The sequence below is a fragment of the Centropristis striata genome, chromosome 20, assembly GCF_030273125.1.
Source record: "Centropristis striata isolate RG_2023a ecotype Rhode Island chromosome 20, C.striata_1.0, whole genome shotgun sequence".
NCBI classification, from domain to species: domain Eukaryota; kingdom Metazoa; phylum Chordata; class Actinopteri; order Perciformes; family Serranidae; genus Centropristis; species Centropristis striata.
In genome coordinates, this window is record NC_081536.1 from 1,692,261 (window position 1) to 1,711,667 (window position 19,407).

The window sequence follows — 19,407 nt, forward strand, 5'->3', positions numbered from 1 at the left end:
CCCCCCAAACTTTTATTGAGTTTTGTTCGTTTTTCATTAACCCTTTATCAGGCAAAGAACTATATTTGGTAACTTCAGGTAATATTTTGAGAAAAAAGTTTCAAATCTGCACGAAAAATGTCGCAGATTTACAAGAAAAAAGTAGGGAAAAAGCAACTTTTTTCTCCCAGATTCACCACTTTAACCCTTAATAGGACACTTATTGAAATACTTGCAAATTCCAAATTTCAACCCTAGAAAATATTGGAGGATATTACATACAGCCAGAATGTGTAAAAAAAACAAAGATACGAAAATAATATTTTGAGAAAAAAGGTTTACGAGATTAAAGTGGCAAATCTACGAGAAAAAAATGTGCAGATTTATGAGATTTAAAGTGGTGAATCTGGGGAGGAAAAAGTGCTTTTTTCCCACTTTTTTCACGTAAATCTGACTTTTTTCGCGCAGATTCGCCACTTTAAATCCATTAAATCTGCCACTTTTTTTCTTGTAGATTTGCCACTTTAATCTAGTAAATTTGCAACTTTTTTCTCGAAATATTACCTGAAGTTACCAAATATAGTTCTTTGCCTGATAAAGGGTTAAACAATACAGAACACAACAACTAATAACAGTCATATAATACCTTCCCTCCTAATAATGAACAGTCCTCTCGGAGGAAAATAAATAATTGTGCCAGTAAAAACAAAAAAATTATAATAATTATAAAAATAAATAAATAATTATAAAATAATAATAATAATAATAATAATAGTATACTTAATTAAAAAATAGTTAATTAAATACTAATGTTAAATTAAAATTAAAAAGACAGTGTAAGGCAGAGTTATAACACATGGTCACCTATTTCTCTCTCCTAATTCATAACCATGGTACTCTAGCTGTGATACAAGATTCAAGCCTTAACAAATGTTAATTATGTATATATATATTATATTTATGTGTGGTTTCCTTACAGCACTCTGAGGGCCAGCAGGTGTGTGAAGAGTCCCAAGGTGAGTGTGGAAAAGATGTTCCCGGATAAATTCCTGTTTGTGGAAAACACAAAACACATGAATTCAAACACATGTGTATCACAGCCACACAGCTGTGGTTTACTTTACATTAATGAATCCATATCAAACACCATTTTATGTACAGACAGTGCAAATTAAGCACAAAGCTGTGCAACGCATGTTTTCAATTTAGGGATGACTCACAATTTTGAGACGCTGCCCAGATCCAGAAACATTCCAGGTGAGAGGCAGCCTATCCTGTTGTTGGACAGGTCCCTGGAAGGACAAAAAGGTAGAAGCTTCAGTTTATATAGAGAACATCAGTTTTACAGATATTGTCAGAACACAAGATAGAATATGTGTCATTAGTTTAGTTTATTAGTTAGTTTATTATTCTTCCTGGGGTCCAACAGTATCAAATATACAGTTGAAAACACAAAACATAATAAAAATAAAATAAAAAAAACAATATGATTCACATATTAATCCATATTACACACATTTCTACACATCATATATGTATACATCATTACAAAATCTACTAACACATAATACATATGTTGTATATACACACATTCGTTCTACAGCATATACATTATAATAACACATATCATATATCTATAGAAATATACTACATATATACATACACTGCAAAAAAGCCAACTTGTATTTTTTGGCCTAAAACAGTGATTTAAGTTGGTAAAACTTGGAAATATAAATTATTGACATTTAGGGCAATAATGTAAGTTAGCACAACAAAGGAAGCCAGTTGTCTGCTCAAAAACAAGTTGGTGAGTTGTTGTTACTTATATCTTTAAGTTGGGGTTCACAACAAGGGACAATAGTTCTGATAACTCTTATTTCTTTGTTGAGAAATGCGGGAAAGTGGTGAAATTCGGTCATTAGCGAAAGCTAGCAGCTAACTGATGCTAGCAGCTAACTGATGCTAGCGGCTAACAGATGCTAGCAGCTAACTGATGCTAGCGGCTAACTGATGCTAGCGGCGCTGCTTGTTACAGCTTGTTACAGCCATTAGCGTATCAATGCTAACTCAACATTGTGGTCGCAACATTAGCTAACATTTCATAGCGGCGTTACAATCGTGCCAATTCAGCACATTGCAGAAGTTAGCAGAAGTAAGGATTAAAAGTTATTACAATGTTAAATTATAAGTTCGTACAACTTACAGTTGAGTTGACAAAAATCTGAATTCAGAGTTGAGCAAACTCAAAAACTTAAAATATTTAGTTTAATTGTCCAACTTAAAATTTTATCGAAGTTTGTTGCCTTGAAATTTTGAGTTCACCCAACTTTTCTTTTTTTGCAGTGTATAAATATACCATGCCTTATTTTGATAAATACTGTTTTATTAATATTTTGAATTGCTTTATGTTAGTGGTATGTTAGTGTCTGTGTTAGTATCTGATTTTCATGCATTCTTCTCTTTCAGATAACTTAAACAGACGTGAAAGCTGTTTGTAGCCGTGTTCATTCATCTATTCCAGCTATTCTCAACCTTGGGGTCGGGACCCCAATTGGGGTCGTGAGATGATTTCTGGGGGTCGCCAAATCATTTTGGAAGTCAGCTCTGTCTCCACTGCGTTTTAGTCTTTTTGGTCATTTCATGTCTTTTTTTGGTCATTTTGTCTCTTTTTTTGTTAATTTTGTGTCTTTTTTCATAATTTTGTGGTCAATTTGTGTCTTTTTTGTTCATTTTGTTTCCTTTTTTGGTCATTTTGTGTCTTTCTTTTGTCATTTTGTGTCTTTTTTGGTCATTTTATGTCTTTTTTTGTTAATTTTGTGTCTTTATTTAGTCATTTTATGTCTTTTTTTGGTCATTTTGTTTCTTTTCTGCGTCATTTTGTGTCTTTTTTTGGTCATCTTGTGTCTTTTTTGGTCATTTTGTGTATTTCTTTGGTCATTTTGTGTTTTTTTTGGTCATTTTGTTTCCTTTTTTGGTAATTTTGTGTCTTTTTTAGTCATTTTGTTTCCTTTTTGTGGTCATTTTGTTTCTTTTTTAGGTGATCTGAACTGTGCGTGTGAGATTCTGTTAAGTAAGCGGGGGTCGTGGACAACATGCATGTTAAATTGGGGGTCGCGACTCAAAAAGGTTGAGAACTACTGATCTATTCAACTTCCTGGAATATCTCTGCTGACCTCCTGTAACCTTTTCCTCCTCATATAACCATCGCTGGCACACACACACCTCCACACACACACACACACACAAACACACACACACACACACACACACACCCACTACAGATGCAGCGAGCTCCCGTATGCGAGTGGCTGAGCGCTGTCGCGTCCGTGGCTCGCTGCCCTCGCACACTGTAATTAAAGAGCTGCTTTGCTGGAGCAGCTGTGGGAAAATAAGCAGAGCACTCGAGTAATCACCAGTTGGGGAGCACTTAAATTAGCACTCTGCTGCTCCCCGAGCTTGGCGCACACGCGCCCCGAATCAGCACGGCTAACTCTCTGCTGCAGCGCTGCCAGCCAGAGCCACTAACTATCAGCCTGCAATCATGTCACTCACTCTACAGCCTATATGTAGAACGCCAGGACGAGAGGAATAGCCGGGAAAATGGCTCCATTCGAAGTAACCGAAAAACAAAGAAGAAAAAACTGACTCTTTGTGCATGTTTATGTGACATTTCAAGTTTTATGTGACTTTGAAAATTGATCTATTGTTAAGAAAAAAGAGTGACCTGCAAATTATTTGAAAAAAGAATTAATGTTTTGTCGAATCTTTCCACCATATGACAAAGCAACCAACTTTTAAAATGCATGAATGGAGTTAGGATTGATCAGAACAATGCTATGGAGGAGAATCTCAACACAGAAAATCTTTCGTGGTGCAGCATTACACGAACATTAGCACTGGAGTTGAACATTTTCAACTAAGAAAATGTGAATATACGCAAATTAACCAAATTTTCATGTGTTTGTGTCCTGTAATTTGTGTCATTCATGTTGCCTTGCCTAAAATTGCATCTACTTGCGTCTTTGCATTGACTTTATTATTATAATTATTGCATGGAATTGCATTTTGTGAGGACAGACCTAGGAGTAATAGCCGGGAAAATTGCTCAATTCGAAGTAACCAAAAACAAAGAAGAAGAAAAAACAGATTTTTTTTTCAGCGAAAAAGTCTTTGTGCATGTTTATATGACATTTCAAGTTTTATGTGAGTTTGAAATTGTATCTGTTGTTAAGAAAAACAAGAAATAAAGAAGCTTTGCTCCAATTATTATTCATACTACACTGTAAAAAATAATCTGTTCAATTTACGGAAAAATACCGGCAGCTCTGGTTGCCAGAACCTCACCGTAAAAATCATTTTGTGGTCAATTTGTATCTTTTTTGTTCATTTTGTTTCCTTTTTTGGTCATTTTGTGTCTTTCTTTTGTCATTTTGTCTTTTTTGTTCATTTTGTTCCCTTTTTTGGTCATTTTGTGTCTTTTTTGTTAATTCTGTGTCTTTTTTGATCATTTTGTGTCTTTTCTTAGTCATTTTGTGTCTTTTTTTGTCATTTTGTGTCTTTTTTTGTCATTTTGTGTCTTTTTTTGGTCGTTTTGTTCCTTTTCTGCGTCATTTTGTGTCTTTTTTTGGTCATCTTGTGTCTTTTCTGGTCATTCTGTGTATTTCTTTGGTCATTTTGAGTTTTTTTTGGTCATTTTGTTTCCTTTTTTTGGTAACTTTGTGCTTTGTTTTTTCAGCGAAAAAGTCTTTGTGCATGTTTATATGACATTTCAAGTTTTATGTGACTTTGAAAATGTATCTATTGTTCAGAAAAACAAGAAATAAAGAAGCTTTGCTCCAATTATTATTCATACTACACTGTAAAAAAATAATCTGTTTAATTTACGGAAAAATACCGGCAGCTCTGGTTGCCAGAACATCACCGTAAAAATCATTTTGTGGTCAATTTGTGTCTTTTTTTGTTAATTTTGTGTCTTTTTTGATCATTTTGTGGCCAATTTGTGTCTTTTTTGTTCATTTTGTTTCCTTTTTTGGTCATTTTATGTATTTTTTTGGTCATTTTGTGTCTTTTTTGGTAATTTTGTGTCTTTTTTGATCATTTTGTGTCTTTTCTTAGTCATTTTGTGTCTTTTTAGTCATTTTGTGTCTTTTTAGTCAGTTTGTGTCTTTTTTTGGTCATTTTGTTTCTTTTCTGTGTCATTTTGTGTCTTTTTTGGTCATTTTGTGTATTTATTTGGTCATTTTGTGTTTTTTTGGTCATTTTGTTTCCTTTTTTTGGTAATTTTGTGTCTTTTTAGTCATTTTGTTTACTTTTTTTGGTCATATGACATTTCAAGTTTTATGTGACTTTGAAAATGTATCTATTGTTAAGAAAAACTAGAAATAAAGAAGCTTTGCTCCAATTAATTTTCATACCAGCATATTCTTAACAAAGGATTAGTAAACCAAATATTTATTTAGTTGGAAAAAAATACTTTTTTTTTACGAAAAAAGTCTTTTTGCATGTTTATATGACACTAACTATCAGCCTGCAATCATGTCACTCACTCTACAGCCTATATGTAGAACGCCAGGAGGAGAGGAATAGCCGGGAAAATGGCTCGATTCGAAGTAACCAAAAACAAAGAAGAAGAAAAAACAGAAACTTTGTGCATGTTTATATGACATTTAAAGTTTTATGTGACTTTGAAAATGTATCTATTGTTAAGAAAAACTAGAAATAAAGAAGCTTTGCTCCAATTATTATTCATACTAGCTGGAAAAAAAACGTCTTTGTCACTCTTTTTAGTCATTTTGTGTCATTTTTTGGTCATTTTGTTTCTTTTCTGTGTCATCTTGTGTCTTTTTTGGTCATTTTGTGTATTTCTTTGGTCATTTTGTGTTTTTTTGGTCATTTTGTTTCCTTTTTTTGGTCATTTTGTGTCTTTTTAGTCATTTTGTTTACTTTTTTTGGTCATATGACATTTCAAGTTTTATGTGACTTTGAAAATGTATCCATTGTTAAGAAAAACAAGAAATAAAGAAGCTTTGCTCCAATTATTATTCATGCATGTTTATATGACATTTCAAGTTTTATGTGACTTTGAAAATGTATTCATTGTTAAGAAAAACAAGAAATAAAGAAGCTTTGCTCCAATTAATATCCATACTAGCATATTCTTAACAAAGGATTTTTTTAACGAAAAAGTCTTCGTGCATGTTTATATGACATTTCAAGTTTTATGTGACTTTGAAAATGTATCTATTGTATGGTATTTCTCCATAAGTTTTGCATTGAAAATGTTATATTTTTACAGCAAAACTGTGTGTTTCTTCCAGTTTATGACAGTAAAAGTAAAAGTTTTGTGCTATTATTTGATTTACGGTAATTAAAAGTGTCTAATACGGTGATCTACAATTTTTCATTTTACGCCCTATTTCTGATGTATTTGACAGTGTTTTACTGTTATATCTACAAACATTTTTTACAGTGTAGCACATTCTTAACAAAGGATTAGTAAACCACATATTTATTTAGTTGGAAATAAAACAGACTTTTTTTTAACGAAAAAGTCTTTGTGCATGTTTATATGACATTTCAAGTTCTATGTGACTTTGAAAATGTATCTATTGTTAAGAAAAAAAGAGTGACCTGCAAATTATTTGTTTCTTACCAAGATAAAAGAAATAAAGAATCTTTGCTCCAATTATTATTCATACTAGCATATTCTTAACAAGGATTAGTAAAGCAGATATTTATTTAGTTGGAAAAAACCATACCATACAGTTCGTTACTCAACCTGCTGTGTTTTTTTTTTTTTTTATAATTTGACCTTTATCTAGTTTCAACAAAGTATGATTCAAGCAATACTAATCTTTTTTAAATGTAAAGATAATTAGCATAGTCATTCTCCCTACGGTTCTTCTTCACTGCCAGCAGATCAGTGGTTTTAATCCCTAAAATATCAGAGGAAGTGGATGATAGAAAAAGCTCTCCCTTCATGTTCAACACCTCCTGCTGATGTGCCCTTGAGCAAACCACGAGAAGCCCTAAATCCTGCAGACCAGGATCCTCCCACTAGTGAATGTGGTCTATTAAAGTGAAGGAAGGCGTCGCTGCAGAAAGGGCATCGTGTCTTCACTTAGCGCTCCCCGGACAAAGAAAGAAAAGCTCAGAAATGGTCGTTTCAGCACTTTTGCCTCAGTTAACATTTCAGTTTCACTCTCTTCACTCTGTCCTTTCCACACTCCTTCCTGTTGTCTGGAAAAGCCAGAGGACTCGTCCCCGTGTCCCCTGGAGAAGGCTATTACAAGGCTTCATCATACTCACAGTCTCCTCAGAGCGAGCAGACCACGGAAGGCCCCGGGCTCCACGGTACTTATCAAATTATTCTTCAGGTCCCTGGAGAAGAGAGACAAAGAGAGACAGAGTCAGTGATTACATCTATCTGCATATCTGTCTGTCTGTCTGTCTGTCTTTATATTAGTCTAGACGGAATTGTCCAAAAAGTGAAAGTACTACTACTTTACTTTACTTATTTCAAGGGTGCTGAATAAAAAAAAAATGGTTCCCAAACGAAATTTTGAGTTTCATCTACAGCGGCTCCCTTTTTTCTTCTAGATTTGCCAATTTAAATTTCATAAATTTGTGACTTTCATACTTGGCCCTAATTGGCAAAATTTAGATGATTAGAGGATGACCAAAGAATTATACGAAATAATAAGGTTTTTTTTTTTAACATTATTAAATGTGCATCATAGCTTTTGAAAGTCTGCGTCCCGATGCCTTAACCTCAAAATTTAGCCAATTTCAAGTCTAGTTTTGAGTTTCCCTCACCAGGCTAGCTTTCCAGAGATATTTCTCAGGAGTCTCGCCTCTTATTTGCACTTGTAGTCTAAACGGAATTGTCCAAAAAGTGAAAGTGAGGAGCATTTATGGGTACAAGTCAGGAACCGGCCTACTTTACTTATTCCAAGGGTGCTGAATCAAAAAAAAAATGGTTCCCAAGCGAAATTTTGAGTTTTTGACCTTCTCATTTGCATATCAATATGGCGGCCAAATTGCCCACACTGTAAAAAATAATCTGTTTAATTTACAGTAAAATACTGGCAGCTGTGGTTGCCAGAAGTTCACTGTAAAAATACACTTTTTTTTTTTTACAATTTAAATGTAAATTTCAGCAAAAACTGTAATTTAGATGTTATTTTTAGGGTAATTGTGTCATTAATTCACACATCATGGTATTTCTCCATTAACATTACATGAAAATGTTATATTTTTACAGAAAAACTGCGTGTTTCCTACAGTTTATGACAGTTAAAGTAAAAGTTTTGTGCTATTCTTTGATTTATGGCAAGGGTCTCAAACTCAAATTAATAAAAAAAAGACACAAAATTACCAAAAAAAGACACAGAATTACCAAAAAAGACACAAAATTATTAAAAAAGGACAAACAAATATTTTAAAAAGACACAAAATTACCAATAAAAGACACAAACTTACCAAAAAAAGTAATTAAAGGGACCTTGCATACACAACATGGTAAAGTGACATTGATATAAAACTCACATCAAAGAGTTTGAGACCTATGATTTACGATAATTAAAAGTATTTACAATGGTGATATACAATCTTTAATTTTACGCCCTATTTCTGATGTATTTTGACAGTGTTTTACTGTAATTTCTACAAACATTTTACCAACTTTTAAGGTGAAATTAAGCATTATTTGTGTGGTTTTTTTAAGGCCAACATAAATATTCAATTAATATCACTTTTAAATGTTCCAGTTGGCATTTTGCATATATATATATATATATATATATATACATAAAAAAGACACTGAGCCTCCACTATATCCTTGCTCTGACTCTAGACTATAGATCCAGAAACTTAATTTCCTCATCTTTGATTGCCTACTTACAAAAAACTAAGAGGAAATGGTCCAATGACTGAGCAAGATGGGCAATTGGCCATTTGATACAAATTAGATGGTCAAAAACTCAAAATTTCGCTTGGGAACCATTTTAATTTTTCATCATATCTGCATATCTGTCTTTCTGTCTGTCTTTATATGTGTCCACTGATATTAAGTGGCGGTCAGGCTTTAGTTTTCAGATTTTGAGCTCGTGCTTGCTCACTACAAAAAAAAAAGAAAAGTTGGGTGAACTCAAAATTTCAAGGCAACAAACTTCAATAAAATTTTAAGTTGGACAATTAAACTAAATATTTTAAGTTTTGTTTTTGAGTTTGCTCAACTCTGAATTCAGATTTTTGTTAACTCAACTGTAAGTTGTACTAACTTATAATTTTACATTGTAATAACTTTTAATCCTTACTTCTGCTAACTTCTGCAATGTGCTGAATTGGCACAATTGTAACGCTGTTATGAAATGTCAGCTAATGTTGCGACCACAATGTTGAGTTAGCATTGATACGCTAATGGCTACTCTTGTAGCTGTAACAAGCAGCACCGCTAGCATCAGTTAGCCGCTAGCATCAGTTAGCCGCTAGCATCAGTTTGCCGCTAGCATTGATATGCTAATGGCTACTCTTGTAGCTGTAACAAGCAGCGCCGCTAGTATCAGTTAGCTGCTAGCATCAGTTAGCCGCTAGCATCAGTTAGCTGCTGGCATCAGTTAGCTGCTGGCATCAGTTAGCTGCTGGCATCAGTTAGCCGCTAGCATCAGTTTGCCACTAGCATTGATATGCTAATGGCTACTTTTGTAGCTGTAACAAGCAGCACGGCTAGCATCGGTTAGCCGCTAGCATCAGTTAGCCGCTAGCATCAGTTAGGCGCTAGCATCAGTTAGCCACTAGCATCAGTTAGCCGCTAGCTTTCGCTAATGACCGAATTTGCCGCTTTCCCGCATTTCCCAACAAAGAAATAAGAGTTATCAGAACTATTGTCCCTTGTTGTGAACCCCAACTTAAAGATATAAGTAACAACAACTCACCAACTTGTTTTTGAGCAGACAACTGGCTTCCTTTGTTGTGCTAACTTACATTATTGCCCTAAATGTCAATAATTTATATTTCCAAGTTTTACCAACTTAAATCACTGTTTTAGGCCAAAAAATACAAGCTGGCTTTTTTTGCAGTGCTGCCCGTACAAACCTGCACCTTCCAAGGAAACATGATTCATTGAAATGGGGATGAGGATGTTTATATTGTTCACACAGCAGAGCGCAGTTCACAGAATAATGGTTAGTTTGGAATAAAGGGAAGGACTCAAGCTAGAGCAATAAAGAGAAATTATAGTCCTGCCCAAAGACAGCTTTAACCCGTATCACTAGACAGAAGCATTCCAAGAGCAAACTTAAGTATTTGTGCTACTTTTAAATTAATTATTTCTAATTAAAAAGGTGACCTTTGTTCTGTTTTTTTGTTTGTTTGTTTTTATCATCTGTTTTATTTGAACCCCCCCCCCACCCCCCCCGCTTAAAATTGGAAGGTGTCTCGCTTTCTGTAATAAGTTTTTGACTTTGGCAAGTTTGTGTTTCTGTGCATATTATTAGAGCTATTTTGATTTACCCTATGTGAGGAGTTGTGGGGGTTGGAGTTTTGTGCATATCCTCTGTACACTGTAAAAAATGTCTGTAGATTTTACGGTGAATAACTGCTAAACCATGACAGTAAAAGGCGTAAAATGATAAATGAGTTAATTCAGTTTCAGTAACAATGAAACACTGTATATATATCAGCCAAAACAGTATTTTTTACAGTTTTGTTTTTTAAAAATGCATTACTCCACTGTTAAATACACTGTAAAATGTATATATACAAGCACTCACACTGTCATTTTTGCATTTATCTTTTGTAAAAAAATACTTTTTCTCACTGTTGAATGAACTAAACACCATATCTATCATATAACAAAAATATACTGTAATATTTAAAGGTAAAATCTTTCATTTATGCGTTTTCATTTATGAAGTATTTTCTTGTCAATAATATGGCAAAATAGCGTTTCTTTTGATGATAGAGTACAAATTTGAATAAAATGGCAATCTTAAACGTGAAATCAACAGTGCCAATATATTTTTACTGTAATATCAAAAAAGTTTCACCGTATTTATTACAGTAAAGTTCTGGCAACCACAGCTGCTGGTTTTTTACCGTAAAAACAACAGGGTTTTTTTTTTTATAGTGTAACCTGTTGATTAACCCTATAAAGCCAAGTGTATATTATTTGATACACAAGTTGTTGAGACCTCTACATCATCAGTCTGATATATTTTTTTCCTGAAAAACCTGATGTATACATGTGTTGGAGATTTAAAAAAAACAACTGAGCAACAAATTGCACAAAAATACCAGATGTAGCAAAAATGTTACAGGTTCATTGCTGGGTGAAAACTTAATATCAGCAGATAAATATTTTTTTTCTTGCATATTTGAATTAAATTTCAAAAGGAAAGTCTTAATAGGATAAAAATGTTCGGTTTTGTGTTTTTGTTAGTTCAAGAAAAACAAACTGTGAACAACAAATTGTACAAAAAGACCTGATGTATCAAATATGATACAAATTAGAATTCATATATGCAAATTGATTTTTTTATTTTTTGTCAGCAGGTTCAATAAATACTCAAGTTTTAAAAAAATATAATTTTCTGGCAATTATTTCATGGTTCGGGCTTTATAGGGTTAATTGTGGAAAAAAAACAAATGGTGACCCTTGTTCGTATACTCTAGTAATTGTGAAATACTCGATGAACTTGCACCTGTTAGCCTGACAGCACAGACCATTTCCTGCATGCTTGAAGACCCAGACCACATCCAGCCAAGAGGCAAAAACACACATGTTGCGGTTTCCAGCCAGGCGCTCCTTATCCGCCCCCACCGCTCACCCCAAAACCTCTGACGCTACTAAAAATGGATCTCCGAAAAATCTCTCTGGGTTTCTCTGCAGGCCAAAGAAAACTTCCTGAAATTGTGTCCCTGGTTTCCTTTAAACTCTGTACTCTGTGTCCAGTGTGATGAGAATGAGAAGAAGGGTAGTGCCTTTTTTTTTTTCCAAATGTGAGACACAATGTAGTTCAACTCAGCCACAAAACTGTTTTTTAAATTAACCGTTCCAAAGGTCAGATCAAGGCCAGCCAAAGGAAACAAAACAAGAGCAATAGGACAATCAAAGCCACGGCCATTGTCCCGGAGTGGAAATAAAAGGAATACGAGAGCTCTTGATTTGCCACGTGGGATAGTTTCTAGTATGGATTAGGTCAAAGGAAGCATTTTGCTACCTTTCACAATAAAACATTCATAGGAGCCATACAGTAATGCAGATTTTCTCTACAGATTGGAAGCGTGGATGTCTCTGTTACTATGTACTGAAACCTGTGGGTGCGTTACAGTATCTGATGTAAAGCATTAGTTACAGCAGCTGTTCTCAACCTTGGGCTCGGGACCCCAATTGGGGTCGCGAGATGATTTCTGGGGGTCGCCAAATCATTTTGGAAGTCAGCCCTGTCTCCAATGTGTTAAAGTGTTCATGTGTTAATGTGTTTTAGTCTTTTTGGTCACTTAATGTCCTTTTTTGTCATTTTGTGTGTGTTTTTTGTCATTTTGTGTGTTATTTGGTAATTTTGTGTCTTTTTTGTGTCTTTTTTTTCATCATTTTGTGGTCAATTTGTGTCTTTTTTTGTCATTTTGTGTCTTTTTTTGTCATTTTGTGTGTTATTTGGTCATTTTGTGTCTTTTTTTGTGTCTTTTTTCATAATTTTGTGGTCAGTTTGTGTCTTTTGTCATTTTGTGTATTTTTTTATCATTTTATGGTCAATTTGTGTCTTTTTGTGGTCATTTTGTTTCCTTTTTTTGGTCATTTTGTGTCTTTTTTTAGTCATTTTGTGTCTTTTTGGCAATTTTGTTTCCTTTTTTTGGTCATTTTGTGTCTTTTTTTAGTCATTTTGTGTCTTTTTTGGTCATTTTGTGTCTTTTTTGATCATTTTGTGTCTTTTTTGATCATTTTGTGGTCAATTTGTGTCTTTTGTGGTTTCCTTTTTTTGTTAATTTTGTGTCTATTTTGGGTGATCTGAACTGTGTGTGTGAGATTGTGTTCAGTGAGTGGGGGTCGCGGACAACATGCATGTTAAATTGGGGGTCGCGACTCAAAAAGGTTGAGAACTACTGAGTTACAGTATCTGATGTAAAGCATTAGTTACACATACAGAAGACGAGCCATCATTAGTGGCAGAAAAAATGACTCCCATCTCGGGTTAATGATGTGTATCTTGTGTTAAATGGTTCGGCCAATGGTTAAATCACACTTTGCCTGCAACATTAGAACTCCCCAACAGCCCTCCAATCAGGGCCAGAACAAAGGGCAGAAAATGTGTGGGAAGGCATCACTGACACCCAACTCCTGTGTTTGTTATTTAATAAAAGAAGGAAGGGTTAGGGATGGGCGTTGGGAAGAAACCTGCCAACCCCAGCATCTATAACGTTTTCGTTTTTTGGTAAAGTTATTTATGCAAAGTTTTGGCACATATATATACAGACAAACAAACAGATAAAACAAAACACAAACAACAGACAGCCAGCCACCACTTAATCATTAACATAAAAAGATATGTAAAATAAATAATGGTACTATACTGTACCCTTTAAGGGCCAATTTTGTACCCGTTTTAAAGGTCAATTTTTGTACTTCAAAATAAGGGTACAAAATTGCCACCAGAGGTACAACATTGGTCTTGTGTCAGCCCTGTGTGAGACACAAAATGACCAAAAAATTACATAAAATTATGCAAAAAAAGGACTCAAATTGACCACAAAATGACAAAAAATGACCACAAAAAGACACAAATTGACCAAAAAAAGACACAAAATGGCCCAAAAAAGACACAAAATGGCCCAAAAAGGAAACAAAATGACCAAAAAAAAAGACACAAAATGACCAAAAAGGAAACAAAATGACAAAAAAAGACACAAATTGACAACAAAATGATCAAAAAAAGACACAAAATGACCAAAAAGACACAAAATGACCAAAAAAAGACACAAAATGACCAAAAAAGACACAAATTGACCACAATATGATCAAAAAAAGACACAAAATGACAAAAAAAGACATCAAATGACCAAAAAGACTAAAACACATGAACACTTTAACACAGAACATTAATGTTACTTCAAAGTGTCATTAATGTTCATGACACATCCCATGTCATGTTTATGACACGCTCATGTCACTCTTATGAAGACACCTTCAAAATAAAGTGTTACCATATCTTGCTTAAGTCACAAAGGCATGTTCAAAAAACTGCCTAAGTCACATTTTATTTTGACTTAGGCATGATAAATCCGCTTAAGTCACAAACTTGACATAGGCCATTATCTTAAAGGGGTAAAATCACATGATCTGATCAACTGAGGATGGAGGAGATTTTACCATAGGTGGCAATGAGGAGATGATTTAGGCAAAAAAAAAACAATTTTGACAAAAAATGACTTAGGCGATTATTTTAACAGTGTGACGATAATAAACCCACACATTCTATGACAACACCACATCATCTATCAAACAGGATTTACACCACATGACACAAACAAACATCTCTTATATAACCTGTAGTTCCCATCATACAGGATATCACAAACCCTGGCATAGAGAGGTTTATTAAACCAACCAAGTCCAACTACTTCTCATTGTATAAACATCATCCCAGGAGACAAGAATAAATAGGCTGACCTTAAATTACAGTAGGCGATAATGTGTGAATAATGAGAGAAAATCTACAGTGTTTTCTTCGACGCTTCAGACTTTTATGCAATTTCTGCTCCACTGAACTCTCTCTCAACTTTTGGAAAGAGCTACTGGGAGAATGAAGGGATGTCAATCACTCACAAATTCATGACAACCAAATAAACAACAGTGCAAGTACAGTATTTTCTCCTCAGGCAGAGTGACAAACTGGGACTAAAAACACTGGCTTACCTCATGTGACGGCTTTCTTTCCGCTCTTTTTTCTCAAAAAACTCCTCCACCACATCAGTAGAGTCCAGTTTCCACTAACATTACTGTTTGGCAAGCAGCGGTCATCATGTACAACCAGTCCCTGAATGGCTGCTTACAGTTTAATTCCTCCAAATGAGGTGGAATGGCCAGAATAACAGAAATGTTGAGCTCATGTGATAGAATAGTCCTATATCATCTGCAAAAGATCCAACACTTGACCTCCGAACATCATGATAGACAAACAACAAACCAAACATTATATTTCTCTCATTTTAAAAGCTACTAATGTGAGGCCCCAATGTTTGGCCCAGTGGATAATCTGTGGTTGTTGCCAATAAAGAAATGATGCTACACAAGTAGACCCTTTGTTAGGGCTGGGCAATATGGCAAAAATAATTATCACAATGTATTTTTTCATATCGTCCAATCTCGAAAAGTTGCTGGTCATTTTGTGTCTTTTTTTGTGTCTTTTTTTTAATTTTGTGGTCAATTTGTGTCTTTTTTGGTCATTTTGTGTCTTTTTTTGATCATTTTGTGTCTTTTTTGGTCAATTTGTGTCTTTTTTTGGTCAATTTGTGCCTTTTTTTGGTCATTTTGTGTCTTCTGGTCATTTTGTGTCTTTTTGGTCATTTTGTTTCCTGTTTTTGGTCATTTTGTGTCTTTTTTTGGTCATTTTGTGTCTTTTTTGGTCATTTTTTATGTCTTTTTTGATCATTTTGTGGTCAATTTGTGTCATTTTGTTTCCTTTTTTTGGTCATTTTGTTTGTTTTTGTGGTCAATTTGTGTCTTTTTATGGTCACTTTGTTTCCTTTTTTTGGTCATTGTGTGTCTTTTTTTAGTCATTTTGTGTCTTTTTGGCAATTTTGTTTATTCGTTTATATGTATTTTTTCATATCGTCCAATCTCGATTATTATCACGATTTTTTAATATTGTTTTTTAACTGCCAGTTTTAAAGCATCTATACTGAAAACTAAAGAGATTATTTCCACTAGTTCCACCACTCCGCTACCGCTCGCTGCTGTAACCACGGTGATCTGGCTACGAGCCGGGGGACAGTGGAGCCCCTAGAGACCCCCAGCAGCCTCTTCTATTGACCATAAAATCAGTGGATGTGTGGCTGAATGACATGAGGGGGGAATAAAGCGTAAAAATAAGTAATCTTGCAGAAAGCGAGAACTGGAGAAGCAAAGCAGCAACACACACACCTGAGCTGAAACTACGGAGCAGCCACAGTCAGAACATGCTGCAGAAAAACGTTGCAGAAGCAGAATTGAGCATTAGTCTCAAAGTAGCGATGGGCTAGTCTGGCTATGTAAACATCAATTTCTGTCGCTCTACATACGTCATCTGGTATAACTGATCTGATTGGCTAAGAGCTACCTACAGACGCTTTGATAGACATTCGTAGCGCCCAATAAACGGCTCTGGAGGATCGTAAACCACGCCTCCTTTATGGAAAAATGAATTGCTGGTGTCCAGACTAGATCTAATTTGTGATTAGCCTGTCGTTAGCCAGGCTAATAATCGCCCAGGTCTACCCTGTGACCGGCCTCACACATCCTGATCAGAGTACCTTTACTAAGACGGTGTCCCATGAAACACCACCTGGATACACCAGCTTTCTATTCCTGCTGACTTTTCACAATCAGAATCACTAATGAGACTTTCTGTAGACTTCCTCCAGCAGTCGTCATTCACCTTTAAGGGAAGGAGCTGGAAGTTGCCTTCCTGACAGACTAACCCTCCTGGTCCAGTCAGCTCAGCCGAGGCCTGGCTCTCATCTCTGCTCTCATCCCGAGTCGTCTATGATCATGTACAATACGCTACAAAAGAGCGGGTGGAGGGTGGAGGTCAAAGGTCATCCGCTGTGCCTGCAGCACCTCCTTTTATCCTGAACCGTCACCGCTCAGTGCTCTGCCCTCTTTGAATGTGCTGAATGTTCAAAAAAATGTCCACCTTGTGCACGGACTACCTTATCATGAGGCGGAGGTCACTGCTGGGAGGGTTTATGTTCATATCATGACTGAATCCAACTGCATAATATACCTTAACAGCCCCTTCCTGTCCACTTAAACAGAGAAAATCAAGAATCAGAACACTGTAACTAGAGTTGTTTCGATTCCAGTATCGGAAATGGCTCCGATAAATAAATAAAACATAGAAGAACCCTTATTAGAAGAACCCAGTGCTTTCAATTTAGAGGACTACCTGGCTTCTGGTTTATGGTGTAGTACTTTCTTTAGTTTTGCTTTCTGTTTTGCTGTTGTTTTTCTGCTATATTTGTGGTTTTCTGCTAAATTTTATAGTTTTCAAGTTAGTTGTTTGTTGGCCTGGCTCATTTAGTTGAAATTGCCCTCTTAAAAGCCTTTTGTTTGTTGATTAAGATGGAATAGTGGCATTAGAATGTGCAAGAGGCACCAAATTTAGGCTTTTAGGGCAAAAATGTTCTCCAGGGGAGTATGCCCCCAGATTTATTCATTTAAGTTGCTGTTGCACTACTGTTTTGTATACTGTTTTATTTAAAAATAATATATTTTTTTATAACATACTGGTATCAGATCGGTACTCGTTATCAGCCGATACCCACAGCACAAGTATCGGAATCAGGAGGAAAAATGGTATCAGAACATCTCTAATTGCAACTCTACGGTGGCCCTGAAGTGCAAATCACAACGGCAAATCAGAAAACTTTGCTGTTGTGTTTTTTGATTTGCCGTTGTGTTTTTTGATTTGTTGTTGTGTTTTTTGATTTGTTGTTGTGTTTTTTGATTTGTTGTTGTGTTTTTTGATTTGCCGTTGTGTTTTTTGATTTGTTGTTGTGTTTTTTGATTTGTTGTGTTTTTTGAATTGCTGTTGTGTTTTTTGATTTGTCGTTGTGTTTTCTGTTTTGTTGTTGTGTTTTTAGATTTGCTGCTGTGTTTTTTGATTTGTCGTGTTTTCTGTTTTGTTGTTGTGTTTTTTGATTTGCTGTTGTGTTTGTTGATTTGTTGTGATTTGCACTTCAGGGCCACCGTACAACTCAGATATCAAAAACTTTTTTGATTTTTTTTGTTTTGAATTGAAATTTTGAATCCTTGAATGGCACAACTTGGAGTACATGTGCATCTACATCTCCTCTGTATGTCATCATATTGCTTTTAAATATTTAATGAAAGACAATTGTGGATCCCTGGCTTCCTGTATGAGGTCATTTTTAATGGAGCATAAAACTAATAGAGTAACGCAACAACCTTTTACAGCCATCAGACCTGAGCCAACAACTATGTGCAAATAAATGCTATAAATTATGATTGCGTTATAAACTGCTGTGGTTCCAGACAGGCGGGGTCTGCTACATAATACAACAGTAGGAGAGCCAAAAGGTTTCAACAATCAGAGGAAACTATTTGAAAGTCCATTTTGCATGAATTTCTGCATCCTTTTCTGTGATTTACTGAAAATGTTCCCCTTATAGAGAAAGCTCCACAGGTCTGTAAAACAAACTGAAGAGTTATTTGCAGTGCACACATCACATAGTGAAGTTTGTATTGGAGTCCAGCTCAAAGGCCTCATACCGTCTCTAAAAAGTGAAATATTTGTCTTTATTGTGGACCTTTGTTAGAAATTGATGTCTCGTACTCTACTCTCAACCAGACATGTGATTTAAGTCCCTCGGTTCAAGTCACCAGTAAGTCCCAAGTCATTTTGTCTTGGGAGAGATGAAGTCCAGTCCTTAGGTTAAGCCAGTAGTTCTCAACCTTTTTGAGTCGAGACCCCCAATTTAACATGCATGTTGTCCGCGACCCCCGCTCACTGAACACAATCTCACACGCACAGTTCAGATCACCCAAAAAAAGACACAAAATGACCAAAAAAAGACACAAAATGATCAAAAAAGACAGAAAATGACAAAAAAAGGACAGAAAATGACCAAAAAAGGCTCAAAATGACCAAAAAAGGCACAAATTGAGCACAAAATGATTTAAAAAAGACACAAAATGATCAAAAAAGACACAAAATGACCAAAAAAGACTCAAAATGACCAAAAAAAAATGAAAAAAAAATTGTATTTTTTGGGTCATTTTGTGTCTTTTTTGGTCAATTTGTGTCTTTTTTTGGTCATTTTGAGTCTTTTTTGGTCATTTTGTGTCTTTTTTTGGTCATTTGGAGTCTTTTTTGGTCAATTTGTGTCTTTTTTTGGTCATTTTGAGTCTTTTTTGGTCAATTTGTGTCTTTTTTTGGTCATTTTGCTATGTCTGCAAGATGGCAGCGGAGGAAAACGCGAGTCGTATTTTGCTGCCTGTACAAACGGTTATATTGACGTTTTTTGGCGGGGAGTCCAGTCTCAATTTTGTCCAGCCAAGAATGTTGTGCAGCATTAAATATAATGTGATTAACGTTACGCATATATAGATGTTTTCCCAGTCTCCAGCTGTGACAGACTTCCTGCTGGTGCAACACTGAAGAAGCAGAAGTGATGAGTTCAGGCGCTCTCTCTCTGAATGCACCGCAC

The 19,407-nt window shown here is 35.2% G+C and overlaps 1 protein-coding gene across 1 annotated transcript in view; it reads right to left on the reverse strand.

Annotated features, from left to right (window-relative positions):
- LOC131993242 (adhesion G protein-coupled receptor A3) overlaps positions 1-19,407 on the reverse strand; it is a 436,008-nt gene that overhangs the window by 351,308 nt on the left and 65,293 nt on the right. Inside the window, exons 3-5 of the mRNA XM_059359047.1 lie at positions 7,288-7,359; positions 1,200-1,271; positions 957-1,028 (exon numbers count right to left, since the gene is read on the reverse strand). Coding sequence (XP_059215030.1) covers positions 957-1,028; positions 1,200-1,271; positions 7,288-7,359 — 216 coding nt within the window. The remainder of the gene's footprint in view (positions 1-956; positions 1,029-1,199; positions 1,272-7,287; positions 7,360-19,407) is intronic.